Source organism: Amblyomma mixtum, chromosome 1 (assembly GCF_055824585.1).
Source record: "Amblyomma mixtum isolate Tamu chromosome 1, ASM5582458v1, whole genome shotgun sequence".
In the NCBI taxonomy this organism is placed as follows: domain Eukaryota; kingdom Metazoa; phylum Arthropoda; class Arachnida; order Ixodida; family Ixodidae; genus Amblyomma; species Amblyomma mixtum.
Window position 1 is genome coordinate 102,334,955 of NC_143012.1, and position 17,927 is coordinate 102,352,881.

The 17,927-nt window shown below is 49.7% G+C and overlaps 1 protein-coding gene and 1 long non-coding RNA gene across 2 annotated transcripts in view; both read left to right on the forward strand.

The window, feature by feature from the left end:
• LOC149367354 (uncharacterized) overlaps positions 1-17,927 on the forward strand; it is a 171,146-nt gene that overhangs the window by 94,520 nt on the left and 58,699 nt on the right. The gene's annotated exons all lie outside the window — the stretch shown is intronic.
• On the forward strand, positions 1,705-5,696 carry LOC149367356 (uncharacterized). The gene is made up of 4 exons (XM_089571888.1): positions 1,705-1,971; positions 2,917-3,066; positions 4,156-4,360; positions 4,592-5,696. Exons 1-4 carry the CDS (start codon positions 1,705-1,707, stop codon positions 5,617-5,619), a joined length of 1,650 nt encoding a protein of 549 aa, XP_089428014.1. The 3' UTR covers positions 5,620-5,696.

Here is a 17,927-nt window from a genome sequence, read left to right on the forward strand (position 1 = left end):
TCGGGGGGGGGGGGGGGGGGTTAATTCCTGGGCATCCTTGAGCACTTGAACACACAAAAGAGCTACGAGAGACTCCAGAATTAACGGGATAAAGGCAGAGTAACCGCGGCGCTAAACACAGTGCGTACCATATGCAGGGCCCGTGATCTTGAGGACACAATTAAAACGGGTAATTTTTCCGGTACTCACCTATGGGGCAGAAACTTGGAGGGTAACGAAAAGGGCTCAACTTATGTTGAAGACAACTCAGCTAGCTGTGGAAAGAAAAAATGATAGCTGCAACGTTAAGAGATTGGAAGAGGGCGGAGTGGGTGAGGGAAGAAACGCGGGTTAATGACATCCTAGTTGAAATCAAGAGGAAGAAATTGGCTTGGCCAGGGCATGTAATGCGAAGGCAATCATAACCGCTGCTCCTTAAGGGTAACGGAGTGGATTCTAAGGGAAGGTATGCGTCGCAGAGGGCAGGAGACAGTTACGTGGGCGGATGAGATTATGAAGCTTGAGGGGACGAAGTGAATCCACGGAAAGTTCTTAATCTATTAAGTACAGGGTTAATTGGAGAGATATGGAAGAGCCTTTTCTCTGCAGTGGACGTAGTTAAGCTGATAATGAAGATGAGGACGTAAGTTGGGATGAATGGACGTGCGAACTACCCGTTCGACAGATTTGCAAATCTGTTGAGGATAAAACTCGGGATGCGCGCCAAACAATGTTTGGTTCGAGGGACACCGAGCAAAAATTTGAGTTAACGTGCAACGGTAGACTATACGGCAATCTTAAGACCACGCTTACCGAAAAGGGGGTATAGTCAACTAGAAAAGGCGGAAAACCAAATGAATGTGTCGTCATACACAGGCCGATATGCGATGCAACCAGCGTGCGTCGATGTCGAATTTTTCTCACGGATCCCCTGTGCAATGCTAAATTGAAATTAATTTCAGAGTGGCAGCAACCAGCCCTCCTCAGGGTGCACGTGGCGCGTTTGAACTGAGGGGAAAGGGAAAACTTTAAATTCAATTTCCACTGGCATATTTTTTTTCATGCTGCCTGCATGCCTGTCAAATGAGTGTGCATTGTTATTCTCCTAGCTATTCTGCTCTCGTGGTCCGCGTCAGCGGTTACTAGCTGCCCAATGTAGATATATTCAGTTACCACTTCCAATGCTTCCCTGCCCATTGTAAACGGTTCCCTTTCTAGCCTGCTGTTGAACATTGCTTTAGGTTTGTTCGTATTAATATTGTGACGAAGACGAAGCTGGCAGTGGCGCGGGACGGAGTGCTCGCGCTAGGCCAGCGGCCATTAAATCATCTCTTGCCCATGGTTCACCACGTCTCATTCTTCGGCTGGCCGCCGCGTAACATTTGGTGTGAGGTGCTGGGGTCCCTTCATCGCCATCCTGGTCCCGGAGCTTCGGTGTCCTGCGCCTGCCGTGGACGTCGGCCGTGAGTGCCTGGTCCGCGCCGCACGGCCGTGCCCCAGCCCGCCTGACCTTGTATCAGGCACGTATATGACGGTGCGTCTCTGTCGCTGACATGCGCGGTGCGAGCTGCCTGTTATCACTAGCGGGCTATATAATCGGCACGCTTCAATAAACACACGTTCTTCTTGTTCTGGACATCATGCTGTTGCCACGTTCTTTCCAACTCGGATACATGGTGTCAGAAGTGGCTAAGACGATCTAGCTACACCGACGGCGGACGAAGCATGGAACGGCTGGTCGCACCGGAACCGCTGCGTCTGGCAGGGAGTGTCTCGGCATCATGGAAGCGTTTCAAGCAGAAATTTGAGATTGTCCTGCAAGCGTCGGCAGTCAAGGACCAACCGAGAAGTGAGTCTTCGAAAGCTGCGCTCCTGCTGAGCATCGCCGGTGACGAGGCACTCGATGTGTTCAACAATTTTAAGTTCGAGTCGGGCGAGAACAAGGATGACTACAGCACCTTGATAGGAAAGTTCGACGCCTACTGCACAGAGGTGAGCAACGAGGTGCATGAGCGGTACCTTTTTCGCACGAAGAACCAAGCGGAAGGAGAGCCATTCGAAAAATTTTTACGTGACCTGAAGAAGCAAGCTTCACAATGTAACTTTGGGACGTTACACGACTCAATGGTAAGAGACCAGATCGTCTTTGGTACCAACAGTCCTAGATTACTGGAGAAGATGCTTCAAGAGAAAGGATTGACGTTAGCAAAAGCGGAGGAGATGTGCAAAATTGCAGAATCAGTAGCACAACAAAAAGAGGTGTGGCGTAAAGAAGAGAGTTGTGTGGATTTTGTTTCAAGGCGGCGCACAGACTTGCAGCATGTACAGAGTAAAGAGCCCAAGTGCGACGGGGAGCAATGGCAGTGTAGAAAGTGTAATCGCAAGCACAAACCGAAGCAATGCCCAGCATTTGGTAAAAGGTGCTACGTGTGTGGTAGGTTTCACCACTTTGCTGTCTGCTGTAGGAAGTCAAAAGAAGTGAGCGAAGTCGACACACTTCCGGAGAACGACTTTGACGTACTAGACGTAGGAATTAAAAGTGGCACGAATGAGTGGACTGTAAATGCTGAAGTCGGCGGTCAGGAAATTGCCTTCAAAATAGACACAGGGGCGCAAGCGAGCCTCTTACCGTTTTCAGTCTATCGAAAACTGCCATCAGCTGGAGCACTAACTCCGACGAGCACAGTACTACGGGCATATAACGGCGGCGTTATTACGTGCTTTGGGACATTGTCGGCAACTGTACGCGTTGGAAATTCCCACACGGTAGTGAAGCTTTTCATTGTGAAAAACGGTCGTCAGCCTATACTCGGACTGGACGCCAGTGAAGCTTTGGGACTGGTTCAGCGTGCCGTGAATGTTATAAATACGCCTCCTAAACATGGTTCTCTCAAGAATTATAGGCATATTTTCGAAGGACTTGGTTGCTTGAAGCAGCCATATCACATGGTCCTGGAACCTGGAGCAGTACCGGTCGTGCAGCCAGCCCGCCGGGTGCCTTTGGCGCTGGAGGAGCCTCTCAAAAAGGAACTCGAAAGAATGGAACGAGCCAACATCATTGTGAAAGTGAATGAGCCTACTGACTGGGTAAGCCCACTGGTTGTCGTCAAGAAAAAAGATGGCGGTTTGCGAGTTTGTTTGGATCCCAGGCAGATCAATCGGCACATTAAGAGGCAGCATTTTCCCCTCCCGAGACGAGAAGACTTGGAAGCTAAGTTGGCGGGCGCGAAGTACTTCAGTTGCTTGGATGCTAACTCGGGGTACCACCAGATACCGCTAGACGAAGAAACATCAAAGATATGTACTTTCTCGTCACCTTTTGGGAGGTACCGATTTTTGCGGTTGCCGTTTGGAATATCATCTGCACCGGAAGTGTTTCACCAAACAATGACGCAAGTTCTAGACAGGCTGCCAGGCGTGCTAGTATATATTGATGACATTCTGGTGTGGGGCTCAACGAGACAAGAACACGATGACAGACTAGTAGCTGTCCTGAAAGCGGTCGAAGAAGCTGGGTTGACTTTCAATGCGCAGAAGTGCAAGTTCAATGTGACCGAAGTAAAGTTCCTCGGTGACATAATAACCGGAAATGGCATATCTCCTGACGCACAGCTCGTTAAAACAATGATTGACATGCCAGAACCAACAAGCAAAGCGGAGGTTCAACGTATGCTGGGTGTCCTCAACTATTTTGGGAAATTCGTGCCGCGGCTGTCGGAAAGAACGGCGTTATTAAGGGATCTTATCAAATGTCGCTCCGATTTTCAATGGACTGAAAACCACGCTAGAGAGTGGAAAAGCGTAACGCAAGTTTTGACTACCGCTCCCGTGCTCGCAATCTTTGATGCTCGAAGGGACACAAAGATTACATGCGACGCTTCGCGGAACGGGGTAGGGGCGGCCCTTCTGCAACGTCATTCTGATGAATGGCGACCCGTGGAATACGCGTCCCGTGTTTTAACACAAGCAGAGCAGAGGTATGCTCAAATTGAAAAGGAGGCCCTTGGCATTTGCTTTGGTTGCGAAAAGTTCCATCAGTTTGTCTACGGGCGACAACTGCTAATAGAAACTGACCATAAGCCACTCTTATCAATTGCGGAAAAGGCAATCGATGACATGCCACCTCGCCTGCAAAGATTTTTTTTGCGCTTGTTTATGTATGACTTCTGTTTGCAGTACATTCCCGGCAAGAACTTGGTTCTAGCAGATATGTTATCACGATCCACGGCTGATGGCAACAGCAGCAGCCGCCAAGACACTGGCATGGATGAAGTGGAAATTCACGCAGTCGAATCCCTGGGTTATATGGTGACGCCAACGACGCAGCGCGAACTGCAGAGAGAAACGGCGTGCGACGACTGTCTGCAAGCCGTGGTGCAAAGTCTGTCAAGGGGCCAACCAGTGGAGGGTGAACTCAAGCCTTTTACACAAGACCTTTCTGTGGTTAATGGAATAGTTTTTAAAGGCTCCAAAGTGGTCGTACCAAAGAGCATGCGAAAGAAAATTCTGTCTAGAATTCATGCGGGACACCTTGGCATGCAAAAATGTAAAGAGAGGGCACGTCGTCTTGTTTTCTGGCCGGGCCTTAACAGTGAGATTGTTTCTCTGGCAGCTAGCTGTCCAACCTGCAGGAAATTCGCTTACGCGCACGCAAAAGAACCGCTCCTCATGCGGCCAACTCCCCGATGTGCATGGTACGGGGTGAGAGTGGACATCTTTTTCTTTGCTGCAGACTCGTACCTGGTTGCTTACGATGCATTTTCTAACTTCCCAGAGGTGCAGCAACTTCAGGACACTAGTGCAAGGGCTACAATTGCTGCACTCAGCGCTATCTTCGCAAGATATGGCGTGCCACTAGAAGTGTGCACGGACAATGGTCCTCAATTTTCGAGCCACGAGTTTGCCGTGTTTGCACAGAACTATGACTTTACACATGTGACTTCGAGTCCCCATTTCCCTCAGTCAAATGGTTTGGCTGAAAAAGGTGTGCAGGTGGTCAAACGCATCTTGAAGAAAACCCAGGATTCCGGGGACGATTTCTGGCAAGGCCTGCTGGCCTATCGATCAACACCACTCGAAGACGGCCGATCCCCGGGGGAACTTTTGCAAGGGAGACGCCTGCGAGCCAACCTTCCCGACTTTGAAGAAGTGCCGCGCAGCAAGGTAGAGAAGCATCGCCAGAAAACGCAGGGCAAACCGTTGCCGAAGCTTTCTCGAGGCGACGTGGTAAGGCTGCGAGGAACTACAACGTGGGCCCGGAAGGCGAGGGTAGTAAGCGCTCCGGCTCCAAGGTCGTACCAGCTTCTAACGGAAGATGGAAGAATTCTGCGACGTAACCGGCGACATCTCGCAGAGACGCGAGAGCGGTATGCCGAGACGAGCAGTGACGACGGTGGCGACACAAGTGGGCCAATCGACAACCCCCGGGTACCTGCCTCGCCTTCGTCGCCTGGTACCTGCCTCGCATCGCAGGCCTCGGGTGGGCCGCAAAGGACTGCTGGGGAACCACCGTGCGCGGCCAATACAGCGGGAAGCTCGCCTCCGGGTGCCGTGCAGCCACCAGCATTAAGGAGATCGTACCGGAACAGGAGGGCCCCGCAACGCCTTTGCTATGACGAGGAATTTAATCAGTGCGCTTAACTAATCCCTGTTGCTGCAACTGTTTTTGTTTGTTCCCGCGAAAAGATGTATCAGGCACGTATATGACGGTGCGTCTCTGTCGCTGATATGCGCGGTGCGAGCTGCCTGTTATCACTAGCGGGCTATATAATCGGCACGCTTCAATAAACACACGTTCTTCTTGTTCTGGACATCATGCTGTTGCCACGTTCTTTCCAACTCGGATACAGACCTGAACCGACCTCGCCGCTCACCCCAGCCCCGTCCCCCGCCCGGACCACAAGACACGACGACCCGAGACCCAACCGACCCGAGACCCGACCGACCCGAGACCCGACCGACCCGAGACCCGACCGACCCGAGACCCGACCGACCCGAGACCCGACCGACCCGAGACCCGACCGACCCGAGACCCGACCGACCCAAGACCCGACCGACCCAAGACCCGACCGACCCAAGACCCGACCGACCCAAGACCCTGCCCACACATGAAGACACCGCCCCCCTGCCCCTGCCGTCCGGTGCGTCCACGGACCTCGGCCGTCAGCTCCTGGCACCCTCCGGCCCGGATGCTTTGTGGACCGGGACTCATTCTCTCATCCTTCTCATCGTGGCGGCCAGCACTGCACCATCTTCTACATCCTGTTCAACCCCCCACTCAAGACCATCGCCATTTCGCCGTCTGTTCGTCACCGATCGGGACGATCGCTCGGAGGCCCCGGGTAGTGTGACGAAGACGAAGCTGGCAGTGGCGCGGGACGGAGTGCTCGCGCTAGGCCAGCGGCCATTAAATCATCTCTTGCCCATGGTTCACCACGTCTCATTCTTCGGCTGGCCGCCGCGTAACAATATTCACGCCCACCGTTTTGCTTTGCCTGCCTGGGACCTCATTCATTGTAAGCACGTCTCCTGAGTTACTTAGCAGGTCTATGGCATCAGTAAATAAGAAATTAATAAGGTATTTCCCATTTTCAAACCCCAACTCTTCCAAATGTAGTTCTCTGAATGCCCCATGTAAAGCGCGTCTCACTGCCACGCATTTCCTGGAGGAATTAGATCTCTTTTCCGTTGGGGACTATGGTCGTTTTGCGACCGTTATAGATATTCTCCAGTATTTTCAAAATGCCCCTTCCACAACTCGGGTACGCAATGCCATCCAATGCGTTCCCTTAAACTAAAAAAAGCTATTTATAGGCATTGAATGCACTCTGCACATTTCTCTGCCACCTGATTTATCGTATAAATCATCAGCCCGACTGCGCCCACTGCAGGGCAAAGGCCTCTCCCATGTCTTTCCAGTTAACCCTGTACATCGCCAGCTGCGGGCACCGTATTCCCGCAAACCTCTTAATCTCATCCGCCCACCTAACTTTCTGTCGCCCCATGCTACGCTTGCCTTCTCTTGGAATCCACTCCGTCTCGCCTTCGCATTACATGCCCTGCCCAAGCCCACTTCTTCCTCTTGATTTCAACTAGGATGTCATTAACACGCATTTGTTCCCTCACCCACTCCGCCCGCTGCCGATCTCTTAACGTTACACCGATAATTTTTCTTTGCATAGCTCACTGCGTTGTACTGAACTTAAGCTGAACCGTTTTCGTTAGTCTCCACGTTTCTGCCCCGTAGGTGAGTACCGGTAAGATGCAGGTGTTGTATGCTTTTCTCTTGAGGTATATTGGTAAACTGCTATTCATGATCTGAGAGAACCTGCCATATGCGCCACTCGTTCTTAATCTTCTAAATATTTCTCTACTACTTCCAGCTCCTCGGTAGCAAATGTTAACTGCTGTTAGCTTGCGAGACGGTTGAACATAACTTTGGTTTTCTGCATGTTAATTTTTAGCCCCACCGTTCTGCTCTGCCTGTCTAACTCATTGATCATGCTTTTGCAGTTCATCTCCTGAAAAAGTTAGGAAGGCAATGTCATCAGCAAATCGCAGATTACTTAGGTATTCTCCATTAACTCTTATCCCAAACTTTACCAATCCAGGCCTCGGAACACCCAATTTAAAGAGACGGTGAATAGCGTTGGCGAGAACGTGTCCCCTTGCCTGACACTCTTTCTTATTGCATTTTTATTGCTGACTTTATGAAGTACTATGACAGCTGTGCAGTCATTATAGATCTCTTAAAAGTATTTTCACACAAGGCTCTTCTACACCCGGATTCCGCAATGCCTGCATGACTGCTGATGTATCCACTAGGTCAGATGCTTTCACGTGATCGATGAAGGCGGTTGGCAACGTTATGCTTATTTCTCTATCACCCGATTGACAGTGTGAATATGGTGTATTGTCGAGTATTATTCACAAATTAATCAATCAATCTCTCGAATGATTGATTGATTGACCTCCTGTGCGTTGCGGGGAGGGGAGGGGGTGGCAAAAGAACAGCGTGGCTGCCTGCTGTAGCATTCGCAGCGCGGTGGCAGTGCTCTTTCGAGCCAGAGTGCTATATTTAGAAAAAAAAAAACTTTTCTCTAGAAAAAGATTTCTCTAGTGCCAGCTAGCCTCCGAGTAGCCGAGCTCTCCGCTTCAATTGTCGAGACACATAAGGCCCATCCTCTCCGGGTCAAGCCCGATTGTACCAGGTTTTGGCACCCAGAATAGATTGCGTAAAAATCGGGCTAAACACGATTTATACCCGAAGACGCGTGTTGAGAGTAAGCTCGCTACAACCAAATCTGAAGGTAGCCTCATTTTCGTAGCGTCCAAAGACTGCCTGACAAGTATTGCATCCCACAGGACGTCCTGGCCGTCAGTACACTAGATCAGTCAAAACCTTGTAGTCTAATCCAAGCTACGACCCGAAAGACTAGTTTATTAATCCTTCTGGGATTTTTCGCTCACGTCCAACGCCGCCCACGACGACACCGGCTTTTCTGCGACACGGGGCCCTCAGCGCTGTCGCGTTAAAAAGTGCGACAATTTCGTTTCTTAAAAGTCTCTCAAGCTTGTTGAAAATTTATTTTTCTCCAAATTTTACATCTCAAATTCTGTTAAAAAGATATATTTCTCAAGATAACCCATCGTTGCTGCAGCATCATTGCCCCGTATCCATATCCACATACATTCCATATACATAGCACAAAGCATGCTCTTAACAGAACACGTGGTAATCTGCCGGAAATTTACAATCGCTCACTAGGAAATTTTAGCCGTATATAACCCACTGTCGTTTCATGCAGCGCTCTATGTGATCAAGGGGATCCGTACGGGCCCCGAAACGTCGTTCTCCCACTGTGCGCGCGACGCACTGCTCCACTGATTTCGTTACTCCGTGAACCAGGAAGAAACGTCTGCCTGCGTTCGTTCGGGTCTTTTTTGGTTACAAAGAACTGGTGCGCAAGGACACTGTGGCCTGTCTGCGGCTGAAAGCGCTCTTGACAGTGGTTCCGGCATCATGCGCGGCCTTTCGGCCTGGGATGAGCGAGTGACTATTCCCGACGGGTGGGGTGTGCGAAAACGGAACGTCAGGGAAGTTCTGCTTCTATCTTTCATGCTTATGGTGTACGTGGCTCGCCGCAGGCTGTATTATTCGTCGCGATATCCTATCAGAAGGAGAGCGCTTCATGGAGACCCAAAACAAGGCGAGCATGGACGAAATGTCCTTCGACCGGCGAGCTCTTGAAGTAAGAAGGAAACCACTTGTTTCTTTTTTATCTGTTGACCTTCACATCCGGAACGCTGCGCGGTTCTGCCGAACGTGAAAAGTCCGTCGACAACTCCCGTTGAGCTTCGTCACCAAACGAGACCGAGTCACGCTTTTCGATTGAGTGCTCGAATAAGCTGAGCACAGGCGTCACGACGTCGAGGAAATGCATCCCTCCTGCCACCCTGGGCGACGAGCTTGGCCTTCGCTGCAGTGCACAACAATGACCTCTGCATATTGCGTACTGCTTCCCCACCTGCGCTTGTTAGCGTGCCTCGCGACTTCCTCCTGAGGCTCGCAGTGTTGTAGAAAGGCGCCGTAATGGGAGGCCAGTCACGCGACTTCCTTCCGTGCAGAGAACGCATGCAAGCCGGCCAGCGGCACGCGAAGACGCCCCGCGGTAAACAAAGGAAGTCGCCGTGCAAGCCGTCCATCGGCCTTGACCTTTCTCCTGTTCCACTCCGGTTACGTCGTTGGCACAACGAGCTGCTGCAGCTTGCGGTTTCCTTTTCTTGGCCGCCAATCTTCGGCAGAGCTTCGCGTGCAGCCAGCGGCCAATCTTTCATTCTGTCCCAGCGATACCCTCCTCCGGAAGCCACTTGGCTTCCTCCTAGAGCGAGTGAGGAAAGCGCCAGTGAAGAAGGAAATTACGCGCGCTCCCCGCTGGGAAACTCTGCATCTAGCGTCCGCAAGTTTCTCCGTGATCCTTGATTGAACTTAAACAGCTTCAACTGTGTGCAGTGGTCGTCATTTAAACGTGCTCTGAAAGGGGTTATAGAAGGTCGTTAGGGAACGCATCAGATTCGTTCGAAAGCCTACCCGCCCATTGCTGCTCTTGCATTGATGAAAATAAAAAGAGCTCTGTACCACGACTTGACGAGATTAAAATTCTAGCTAGAAGTAAAGATAGATTAGCTCGCGAACTGGCAGAATCCTTTTTTATCAAAGAGAGGGGTGGCATGTACGTCAGCACCACTTTTATCTCCGTACGAGAAAGTGAGTATAACTTGCTAAAAAATACACGATTATGAGAAGTTTTCGTCCGTGTGTGTGTGGTCATGCGTGCGTGCGTTTGTGTGTGTCATGTAAGAAGTGCGCATGCGTTCACCTTCTTCGGGCTACGTATATGCAACATGTGGCCTTCAATAAACTCAGTTGGAGTCAGCGCCCGTCCTGTCAGTCTTTCTGTGTTGTTTGTGTAAATTTAGCCCTTTTTTACTTTCCTGAACACGATGTCACACCAACTAGCCCAGCAAAAGGTACTGTTAAACGCTCTATTAAAGTTGCGGTATGCCTGTGATGTGAAAGCGTATATTATCACGAATATTATCCAGAATTGTTTTTAACGCACTTTGTGGAAGGTGAGTTATTTGTAGTCAAAATAGGAATTTCAGCGCATTCTTGCCTTTCCTTCTCCTCTCGTCACTTTTTGCACGCTGGAAAGGTCGGCGCTCCTCTGTCGGCCCCGCCTCCGGGGGCGGAGCTTCCTGACCCGCCGGAGCTACGCGACTTATTGGCTGCGGCCACGATAGCTGCCTGACGTCTGAATCTAACCAATAGCCATCTCTTAAATGGCAGACGCATGAGCGGTTCGACGGAGGAGGCTGCAAGCATGAAAAAGTCTCCGGAAAGGGCTCGCCAACTTTCGCGCATGGTTGTGCGTTCTCCTCTGCATGCATAAATGCATTATTTGGCTGAGGTGTTCATGACAAGACAGTGCAGTGATTGAGCTAGTTAGTGTGCTCTCCTCGGAAAGAACTTCAGAGCCCCTTTATGCTTAAAGGGACAACTGCATGCAATTAGTGAAAATTCTCACTTCTCTGGGTCTCCAATGTATGTTACCGGTGCCCTATCAGGTCATGAATGCCAGTTTACCGGTATCTTTCGAGAGAACAGTGTAGTATAACAGCTATAAGTAACCGGTAGTCACCTGTGAGGCAGAAACATGGAGGCTAACGAAAAGTGTTAAAATTAGATTAAATTAGACTCAGTACAAAGCAGGTCGCCACGAAAACGAAAGTAATAGGTGTGACATTAAAAGAAACGAGGTAGCAAAATGGGTGACGGAGCAAGCGAGAGTTTAGGATATCCCATTAAACCGAAATTGATACGATTATTATTATCATTATTGTGGAGTTCAACGTTCCGAAGCGACACATGGGCAAAGAGGGGCGGCGTAGGCCGCCTAGGATTCTTTAATAAGGGAGTAATTACTCATTGACATCCACCCGAGCGCAGCCGTACGGCCAAATCAACTCCACCTTGTGGGATTCTCCTAAACATTTGACCAGCACAGTTCCCACTTCGAGTTATTGACGAATTAGCTCTCGCCCTACAATGAGGTTGCCGTCCCGGTTAGCTCAATTGGTAAAGCGACTGCTCCGGTGAAGCGGTGGTCCCGGGTTCGAACCCTGGAACAGGACGAATTTTTCTTTAACAGCAAAGTTTCTGAGAAAGCTGTATAGCTTTCCTTTGTAGTCGTATGGCTGCGCTTGGGCGGATGTCAATGAGTGATTACTCCCTTATTACAAATCTACTCCGCCTTGGGGGATTCCCCTAAACATTTGACCAACACTAGGGTTCTTTACTGTCATCGCAGAGCGTACAGGTGATTTTGTATTTGACCTTAATCGACATATGGGATGCAACCCATGAGCTTGGCACTGGAGCCGAACGCCAATTTCACAGAGCCACCACGGTGGCGGAAGTCACGATGGAATGGGTACTGCCAAGCCATGTAAAGCGAAGGCGAGATAACCAGAATCACACGAGGAGGTAAATGCAGCAGGGGCCAACAGCAGCTGGCACAGGAGAAGGAGCCATTGCAGGAATACAGGATGGGCCTTTGTTTGCCACAGGACATAGTTATGCTGATAATAGTGAATGAGCAACGAAAAAGAAAGGGAACAAGGACCCAATTAATTTATCACTTAATGTCAGCAAGTGTGGCCTGCTGGTATTTCCTCCAGACACACCTTTGTACATCTCGCTAGTCTACCGTTCCACCCCAATTTCGCAGGTGGAGACGGTTAAATACCTAGGTGTTAACTTACGACCCAAGTTTTTCTCTACTTAATTTATTATTTATTTATTTATTTCAGATACTGTCAATCCCATTGGGATTTTTACAGGATGGGCACATAGTAAGGTACAAATCGAATACAAATGGAATGGTATGCATTAAAAACACTGTTATTTGCAAGTAATTACATGAGTATGGGAGAAAAAACACAGATAACAGAAAATAAAACACATAACGAAAGAGCATTTTTCACACAAAAGGGTGCAATTTTATACATTGTAAGTAATATGTTCATGCAGATGCTGTTATATGCAGTGATACGAGTGGTCTGTGGTACTTGTATAATTATGATTTAATATTCTATTTAATTATCTATTTCATTATCTATTTAAATTTTCTAATTTCGGTCGTTCTGGTATTATACTTATTTTTTTCTCCGCACATATACCTCATTTGCATTCACCACCGTACCTCGTCCAATCCCCTCGCGTGGGTATGTGCCCTGCTTACGGTGGAGAAGAACTACCGAGTGCCTACGGTCTGCTACGTATGAGCACAAAACTCGCCTAAAGCTGTCCCTGTGAGGGAAACTGAATTCAGAGACCTTATGGCAACCCACTGTGCGTATAGATCACGTGGGTGGCGATGATCACGTGGATGGGGCTAGTCACGTGACTGTCACATGAAGGTGGATCCTTGACCACCATGTGACCAGATGTTGACGGTCTACGCTGGGAATCCGCCGTGAAGGTCTCGGTACAACAGCTTTAGCTCTAATAACTGCTTTGAACGAAAAGGCGCCGGCATTCCACACGCTGAGTCGACAGCTCCGTGCCAACGAAGACGCTTATCCGGACGGAGATCAACAAATTCCCGCAGACGAGAAAAGTAGGGGCGTACCTGGGGCCGGAGTCTGGCACAGCGGTGCCAGATGTCGCCGACAGTCCTGCGGCCACGCCTTCGCAGAACCACGTCGCCAGCTAAGGCACATGCTGGGGCCTCCGCTCTTCGGCACTGCGGAAGGAGAGGAGGAGAGCACATTATCCGAGCGAAGAGCAAAACGGGAGGCTTGAGTGTTTCGCCTGATCCTTCTAGTGGCTTTCACAGTTACTCGGCTGTAGAGTCTAAGTTTAACTGACCTCTGGGGCACAAACGCTTGGGCTAACGAAAAGGGTTCGGCTTAAATTAGGCACAACGCAGCAAGCTATGCAAAGGCATAACGTTAAGAGACAGGAAAAGGGTTAGAGAGGATGAGGGAACAAACGCGGGTTGATGACATCCTAGGCGAAATCAAGAGGAAGAAGTGGGCTTGGACAGGGCATGTCATACGAAGGCAAGATGACCGCTGGTCCTTAAAGGTAACGGACTGGATTCCAAGAGAAGGCAAGCGTGGCAAGGGGTGGCAGAATCTTAGGTGGGCGGAGGAGATTAAGAGGCTTGGGGGGATAAGGTGGCCGCGGCTAGCACAGGGCAGGGTTAATTGGCGAGACATGGGAGACGTATTTTTCCTTCAGTCGCGCTGATGATGATTATGATGATGATGATCAACCACTGGTATGCTTCTGTTCATCAAGGCATGTATAGATTTTATATTTTATATTTTTGTATGTTGCTGGTCATCATCATCATCATCATCCGCCTGACTGCTCCCTCTGCAGAACAAAGGCCTTTCCCATGTCTCTCTAATTAGCCCTTTCCTGTGCCAGTTGCGGCCCCCGTATCCCCGCAAACTTGTTAATCTCATCCGCCCACCTAACTTTCTGCCGCCCCCTGCTACGTTTGTCTTCTCTTGGAATTCATTATTTTACGCTACTGACCATCGGATATCTTGCCTTCGCGCTACATTCCCGGCCCAAGCCCATTATTTTTCTTGATTTCGACGAGAATATCTTTAAGCCGCGCTTGTTCCCTGACCTACTCTGCCCTCTTCCTGCCCTTAACGTTGCACCCATGATTTTGCACTCCATAGATCGCGGTGTTGTCCTCAGTTTAAGTTCAACCCTTTACGTCAGCTCCCACTTTTTTGCCTCGTAGGTGAGAACCGGTTAGGTATCGGTGAGCTTCTTGAGAATACCTTACCTTAGTACGACTTCTTAAAACAAAGCTCACGAGACGGAAACGCCGTGCCTGTTTCTTTCGGACTGTCTTCCGACTCGTGCCCTCTGTTTTAAGAACTCCCAAACCAACTCGCCCACCAGTGGATTCTTCTGAACGTAGTACGGTTCCTTGTAACAATAAACCCCCTCATAACAATTCGTTACTTGCGACGTCGGTAACTAGTAGATATATTAATTAGTTGCAACAGACATATGTTAAACAGGGCTTTTAAAAAGGAAGAAACACAGACAGACCGCTCTCGAAACTCAAGCGGACACTTTCAACCGTCTGGACGCTCCCACAGTGGTGCGTGCAATCGAGAACTGTGGTCGATCGCAGTATCAGCGTTGCTGTAGAAGACAGGGATGTAGTGCCTTGTCGGATAATATCTAGCAGAGAATACTTATATAAACTGGTTTCTTTTATGGCTGCAAAAAAAAACGAGAGAAAGAAAATTTATTTCAGCGCGGACAAGCGTACCTTTTAAACCGTGAAAACAGCTGACCGAAACCGTTTGCGCGAAGACGTTGTGCTTTGCCAGACGTAGTAATGATGTCAAAAACAATCCGTGAAGACCTCGAGGGCGCGTTGATTAGCTGCAACTCTGACCCTTTCAAAATATGCACGAAATGATGTTATGGGGAATATTAGGTTTGGGTTGATTGGGTTTATGGGGTTAACGTCCCAAAGCGACAAATGCTATGAGAGCCAGTTGACATACCGTTCTGGACATTACAGCGCTGGCTATAATAGAGATGTGGTAGAGACCAAGAAGGGAAGAAAAAAGTGTACCCGCGATTTACTTCATTAAAGAGGTGGCGAAAATAAAGTCAAGCTGCCCGGCTGTAATTTTTGTTGCTTCCTTAAACGGTATACATGGCGATCCTGAAATCTTTGGGCGCAATATGGAGTCTGAATTCACTAAAGCCCGTTTGATATCCTAGCCATCTTGCGCTCATAAAACGACCAATCGACGCAGTCGGCCAGCATGCGCATTACTCGACAACGTCATCTGAAAACTTTATACAAACTTAGCTTTCGTTTGCCCTAAAATAATGATTTGTACTATATGTACTGTATGTGAAATAATAATATGCAAGTTTCCCTCACGGGGTAAGCGGAAGCAGTGACGGGAGCGCCACCTCGAAGGCTACGCGGAGCTCCGCAGAGCCGCTGAGTATCTCTTCGGGATCCGGCCAGCGTCGCGAGCAGGTTGCAGCGGCACGCTCTCGTCACCTTCCGCGGCAGGCGCACGGGGATCTGTTGTGCCTTGCCGCTGGACTTTTAGTTCCCGGCAGCGAAGCGAGCGCAGCAAACGTGCGCTCTCGTCACCTCCCCCAGCAAATGCTAGGGGATGGCTTTGCCCCAAGAATACGGCGCGCACGGGTAAACCCGGCTGCCATTGTCGGCCCGTGCAAACTTTCGCCGCCGATACCTCGGAAATTGCGACCCTGTTCCAGCCGGTAAGTCGGAAGCCCTTCTTACGTAGCCTTCTATTTCCGAGGAATGACTCGTTGATGTTTTGTAGCTAGTTGGCCCGCTCTATGTATTCATTGCAAGTGTAATAAATAGCATATGAGTGTTCACGCTTTGTCATACCTGCCTTTGTTCCCTCGAGCACGAACCCCTCCGCGGTTAGCGAGCGGGAACGCTGCGTCCGCGGTGTGGGAGTGCGGGACGGGCGGAAGGCGTACTCCCCAGTATTTCCACAATGGCGCCCAACGTGGGCCAAGCTATAGGGACAAGGGACGACCCTTAGTTCGGTTCATGGAATGCCCGCCCGGACTTAAACAGCGTTAGGCCTGATCCAAATTCGGAGTTGCTAGCAAAGCTAATATGCTTTCTTGACAGCGAGATAAGCGGAATAGCAAAATGAGGGAATTGCCGTGTATGCTACGCTTTTGATGGCCACTTCATCGATACACCCTTGGAACGTGAACATACGAGTTCCTCACATGGAAAGCGAAACCGAGCCGTCCACGGAGAACACCAAGCCAGAAGCGAGCGAATGCGGAAGCCTGAAGGGTGGCCCGATTTTTCTTGTATATAGTTGGTAAATATTCTCCATTCTGTCTCTTTGGCTCTAGGAGCCGGGTGCCGTAATCTTCTGGCTTGTAGTGCAGCCAATATTGCAGCAGAAGCACCGGGGCGCTCGGACATTGCGGGAAGCGGTGGGCGTCGTTTCGTTCAGAAGTTGTTGTTATAGCAGCTAGGGTTTTTAGCAGTGCAAGGGATGTATGATGTTCTGTGCCTTATTAGGCAGATAATTAGACATCGGGCAGACAGGGCGGTGCATAAACGAGCGACTCAAAGAGCATGCGAATAAAGTTAATAATAGCACAGACAAAGGGGCACACCTTGTGTCCCACCATAGTTCTTGCCGCAATTGTGCACAGCGATTTGACGAGACCGTGATACTTGGCAAAAGCAAAAACGAACACGTGCGGCTGGCTAAGCCTTCCACATAAAAGAAAAAGCAGTAGACTGTGTTAGTGATACGTCCGTGGCTCTGTACGCAGCTGAAATCAATTTTTTGCGTTCGCGTCTTCGTTAACAACTCTTGGCATGACTACTGTGGTTAAAGATAACGTTTCAGCCTGCGTGGTAAGGTGTATAAGTATGCGTTCTGGAGAAAAAAAAAAACCAGTTGTTAGTAGCGCCTGTGTGTGTCTCTGTGTCTCTTCTTTGTGGTTCGTCCCGTGTTTGCGCAACCTTCACCTTTAGGCAATACGCACAAGCTAGGCCCAACCAAAGTTTTATTGTACCACCGGTTGGCCTGTCTTTTTCCGCTGACGTCGCCGTGCATCAGACAAGCGCGATATCGCTCGTGCCGAATTTGAGCACATGCTGGAGCTTGGCATTATTAAGCCGTGTTCTAGCAGTTGGGACTCTCCATCCTAAATGGTCCCCTTCCCCCCCGCAAAAAAAATATTAAATAAACTAGGACTGGTGGCCATGTTGCGATTACCACGCTCTCAACGCCCCCGCCATCTCTGAACGCTAGCCACTGCCACATATCCAGGACTTCACAGTTTTGTGCAGCAAGGCCATCTTCTTGAGGATCGATTTCGTCCGCGCCTAGCACCATATTCCAATGGCGGAGGAAGATATTCCGAAGGCAGCCATGTCAACTTTTAGCCCGTTCGAATTCCTGCTGATTCTATTCGGCCGCGGGAACAGTGCAGTCTTTTCAACATTTCATTGACAACGTCCTCCGTTGTCTGCCGTTTGGTTTCGCTTACTGATACCATCTTCTTTTGGCCAGCAGGTCTGCTGAAGAGCACCTGCACCCCCTGCGCCAATTGTTTGATCGACTCTCCGCCCATGGAATCCTCATCAGCAGTGCCAAGAATGAGCTCAGTGGCCCTTCTCTTGACTTCCTTCGTCATCACGTCGACACAAGTAGTAATAGTAGAAGCAATACTCTACTAGTATCCTCCTAGTACTAATACTCGACTGGTACTGTAGTTCGCTGTAGTAAGAATAAAGTGACGTCAGGCATGGCGTCGTGACCACGCGCCACACTGATTGCCCAGAAGAGTGGTCACTGCAGGGCCT